At 42.3% G+C, this 4,782-nt stretch overlaps 1 protein-coding gene across 2 annotated transcripts; it reads left to right on the forward strand.

Moving 5' to 3' along the window:
• The first annotated feature begins 1,730 nt into the window (after positions 1–1,730).
• On the forward strand, positions 1,731–4,310 carry LOC6565568 (G2/mitotic-specific cyclin-B). 2 transcript variants are annotated; one of them, XM_043216092.1, is made up of 2 exons: positions 1,731–1,820; positions 2,962–4,310. In XM_043216092.1, the coding sequence occupies exon 2, from the start codon at positions 2,980–2,982 to the stop codon at positions 4,168–4,170; it is 1,191 nt and encodes a 396-aa protein (XP_043072027.1). In that variant the 5' UTR covers positions 1,731–1,820; positions 2,962–2,979; the 3' UTR covers positions 4,171–4,310. The 2 variants fall into 2 exon arrangements, with proteins under 2 accessions (XP_043072027.1, XP_001992356.1); XM_001992320.3 differs by having other exon boundaries at positions 1,731–1,810; positions 2,942–4,310.
• The last annotated feature ends 472 nt before the right edge of the window (positions 4,311–4,782 follow it).

The raw sequence follows: 4,782 nt of genomic DNA on the forward strand, positions 1-4,782 counted from the left end.
CTAGTCGTAGTTATTGTTGTTGTCAGCGTATATGTACGCATGTGTGCTTGTATGTGTGTATATATATTCAAATCCTGCAAAGTGCGTCAATACTCAGCGGGGATTCTGCAAAGAATTGCGCTTCTAACATTTTTAGCGACGATGCTTGCGTAGATCTTATATGACCTTATCTATATGTGTGTACATATGTACATACATATGTATATGACATTTGAAGCACAACATATTGCGCAAATCTGTGGTTGACATTTCCCCTCAGGTGACATCGTGTCTTGCAGCCAATCGACTGGAATAATACTTGCGATAATTACGTCACACTTATTTGTCTGCTTTTTTCTTCGACTAGACAATTTAAATAATAAATAAATAATAGTACAAAAAATATGAATGAAAAAACTTTTGTTTTTTATAATCTTATCATTGAAGTGAAAATAATAAATATTTTGAGATATGCGCACATACACAGCTGGACAGTAAAATATGTATGTATGAAGAGAATAACTTGTATTTTATTTTTGTGTGTCATTTGTCTCTGGCTGAAGAACGCATTAGAAGAATTAGCTAGTGGAACATCCAGTAAAGTTTCTTTCCGTTGTTCAAAATATGACTCAGTTTTATGGTGAGAAAATCGAGAACACAATCTTTCAACAACTTTTTGGTTTCTCATCGGGGCAAACTGAGAAAATGTCAATATTATTCCACTACTATTATAATGATATAATATAATATATAAAGCATATATAACAATTATTGCAATTAAGTTCTCTTCAACATTTTATTGTTTTTTTAAACAATATTTGTGGTATTTTGTGTTTCCAATAGAAAACAACAGCTGTAGTTGACTGTCCAGGTGTGTATATATAAGCGAAAGTTGATTGTCTTTAGCACAGCATACTTATTGGGGCTCAGAGGGTGACCGTAAATAGCATAAAAACGTATCGTTTCTGCTTACTTCATTTACTAAAACGACAACAACAAACACAGTCGATATGAAAAAAAGAGAAAGAGAGAATGACAGACACACAAACACACGCAGAGATAAACAGCCCTGTCTGTGATTTGCAAATGCTCCCCCTCTCTCTATCTATCTCACTACACACACAAACATGCACATATAAATAGATTTGTATGTGTGTGTTGACATTCATATCATTGGCAATTTAGCGGCGCAATTGATAAGCACTTGTGACGTCATGGCAGGTGAAGTTCGTTTGTGTGTATGTGTATGTGTTTGTGAATATGTATGTATGTATGTATGTATGTATGTGTGTGGTATGTATGTGGGTAGCCCAATGGATCAAAAGCCAAACCAAACCAGTTTCATCACGCACATGGGCAGGCAAGTGTTGCCAGACATTGGCAAAGGCATTAACATTAACTTAACTTTTGTTACGGCTTAAGTCCAAGCTACAAGCATACACACACACACACACACACACACACACATACATACAAGACTTGCTCAATGGAGCAAAGACAAATTGATTTAATTACATTTCAAATATGTTAACAAGCTACAACAACAACAACAGCAACAGCAACTGTAGCGATAACAAACGAAAAATGCACACGAAATGGAATTTCCGAAAATCATAAACATAGAGGAGACCGCAACAAGAAGCAATGCTGACGCTGACGCTGACGCTAACGTTGGCGACAGCGACGTTGACGCCTATGCCGAGCGTCGACCTGTATTCGCGCGCGCTTTTTACATTTAGTTTGTTTGCGGGCCTCTGGCAAACAAATACATTCGTTTCTACGAGTGTGTGTGTGTGTGTGCATACCTGCGTCAGACCGTGCCTACCAGTGTGTATGTATATGTATGTGTATCTATGTGTGTGTGTGAATGTATGTGTGCATGTGTCTGAATGTGCATATGTTGCCATTTTGTTTGGGCCACTGAGACTGACGTTTGTTTTTTTTTTTGCCTTTTTGCTGTTGTTGTTGGCGTGCGAGAGTGTGAAGCGGTAGCGGTAGCGCCAACAGCGTCAACAGCTGGCGGCTGTCGGACAGGCCAAAGCCTCTTTATGACCATAAAAGCCATAAAAAGCAAGAAGAGCCAGTCAGCCAACAACAACCAAAATTGAACAGCTCCAACACAAAGAGAGACAGAGAGAGAAGGAGAGAGAGAGAGAGAGACCGAGACAGCGAGCACGCCAATATACAAAGAGTGTGAGAGCAGCGCAGAGGCAGAGCCAGAGCCAGAGTCATAGCAGCTAGAGCGAGAGCGAGAGCGTTGACAATTTTATTCGATTGGGTCTGTTGTTGTTGTTGTTGCTATTATTGTATAAAGGGTTGTGGGTGAGTGAATTAAGTGCGGAAGGGGGGAATAACGGACAAGGTTGTAAGCATGTGGCGTCGCTCGCCAACGTCGACGTCGGCTTCGTGCGTATGCGCTGCGTATATATAAATATACGCATGTATATGTGTATGTGTGTGTGTATTGTGTGCGTGTGCGTTTGTGTTGAGCTTTTTGCTAGAGTTGTTTTTGGGTTTTTTTTCCATTATTTTTTTTCTTTTATTGCCACTTGCGTGTGCTGCCATTTAGCGCATTTAATTTAATAATTAAGTCGCTGATGGAGACGTGTGCGCTCTTTAACACTAATATATATATATCTATATATATATATGTGTGTGTGTGTGTGTGTGTGAATTGGCCTCTTTGCATTTTCCCAGCTCTTAATGCTTAAGTACAAATCAAATAAAATAAACAAAGAGCGCAGAATTGAGAGCAGAGCGCAGGCGACGATCATCGCTCTCTCTCTCTCTCTGCGCCAAAATGAGCAAAGAACGTTAAACGGTATAAACGAAAAGGATTTGAAATAATAATCGAAAATCGGACTAAATATACATTTTAAAGCAATATTTGTGCCAACTGTCAACAAGTTAATTAATCAAAAATCTCAACTCAAGAAAAATAAATAAATCAAATTTGAAAAAGGTTCTTTTCTATCGTAAAAGTAAAGCAAAACTAGCAAAATGGCTGCAGCAAATAACAAGGAGAACTTGAATCGGTTGCACGTGAAAAAGCGGACAGTGCCTTCAAACGAGGCAGCCACAAAACGCGTCGCGCTCTGCGACCAACAGAATCGGGGATTAGCTGCTGAAATGACCATCAGAGAGGTGCAAGATGTACGCCTGTGTGGCAACAAGCTGCGCCGCATGGACAGCAACAATGTGGCACCAGCTGCTGTTGCAGCGGGAGTTGCAGTCAAGATAGAGGTGTTGTTGCCTCGCGCACAGCTGAGCAAGGAAACTGTTGACTTGACCAGGCTGCCAAAGTGGCACAACGTGCCACAGGCAGCAACCCTATCGAGTCGTCGTGTGGCTGATGTGGCAGACATTGATGCGGCTGAGATTTACGACTATATGTACGAGGTGGAGCAACAGCAGCCCATCTGCCCGGCTCACTTGAAGGATCAGTCGGAGGTGACGCATGAGATGCGTGCCACTCTCATCGATTGGATCAACGAGATGCATTTGCAACTCCAGTTGCAGGCGGAGAGCTTCCACTTGGCCGTCGCCATTATCGATCGCTATCTGCAGCTGGTGAAGGACACCAAACGCACCAAACTGCAACTGGTCGGCGTCTCGGCGCTGTTGATAGCCACCAAATACGAGGAGCGGCTGCCGCCGGCCATCTGTGTCCTTGTCCACATTACGGCTGACACGTACACGGTCCACGAGATCCGGCAAATGGAGCTGCACATACTAAAGACGATTGATGGCAATCTGTCGCGTCCATCGCCCAACTATTTCCTGAGGCGCTACACGCAGGCAGCCAACACCGATGTGCAGCATCGTGTCATGTCCGAGTACTTCGTGGAGCTGGCCAGTCTCGACTACAAACTGGCCAGCTGTAAGCCCTCCGAGATAGCGGCTGCTTCGCTGTTGCTATCGCTGCACCTGCTCAATGGCAATCCTCGTGCGCCGACGGGCTTGACGGCCAGCCACTGGACACCGACGCTGGTGCACCACTCCAGATACACCGCTGACCATTTGAGGACGATAACGCGACAGATTGCCAAAGTGGCCAGCGATGCGCCCACTGCCCAACTGAGGGCCATGTTCAACAAGTATCAGTCGAACGACTACCAGCGGATCGCACTGCGCACGGAGCTGCGTGGTCCGCTCATGGACTCGATTGTGGGCCAGCTGGAGAATACCTAAGTAGAATATCTAAAGAGAGGACTGTAATTTGAAGTTTTGTTTCTTTTTATCGTTGAATATCTTCGACTGTATATGGCATATATAATATATATTTATGTATCTGTGTCTTCCTCTTTTCCTTGCCTCTTTAAGTTACTACTACAACTACTTTCCCCAATTTCATAAATAGCGTTGGAGCCCAGCTGGCGGCTCTGCCGAAACATGAAAATCACTTCACATTTTTGATAAGAATGAAAATGTGTTATTCTTAATATTTATGAAAATATAGTTAAACGATTTGTTGTCAAATGTTGTTAACTGGGGCACTGTTAGTTGGCTAAGATGATGCATAGATAACAAACAATTCATTGTCGTACAATGGCCCAAATACCGCTAAAAAGCTTTTAAATAAATATTACCTTGAAGCGAGCATTTTATACGAGGGGCTAATGCCCGAAATATCGTTGAAGTTGTTGCTGTTTGTTGTTTGTTTTGTGTTTCTTTTTGTTGCTGTTGTTTTTTTTTGTTTTTGTTTTTTTTTTGGCATGGATGTGACATTGATATAAATAATGCTGAGTCAAATGTTGGGTCGTTCGCCTATGGCTAACCATGGTTATCTGTCTATTGGCTGTC

Source organism: Drosophila grimshawi, unplaced genomic scaffold (genome assembly GCF_018153295.1).
Source record: "Drosophila grimshawi isolate 15287-2541.00 unplaced genomic scaffold, ASM1815329v1 contig_848, whole genome shotgun sequence".
In the NCBI taxonomy this organism is placed as follows: Eukaryota; Metazoa; Arthropoda; class Insecta; order Diptera; family Drosophilidae; genus Drosophila; species Drosophila grimshawi.

Coding starts and splice junctions, on each gene's coding strand:
- LOC6565568 (XM_043216092.1), top strand. CDS start 2,980: ATGGCTGCAGCAAATAACAAGGAGAACTTGAATCGGTTGCACGTGAAA.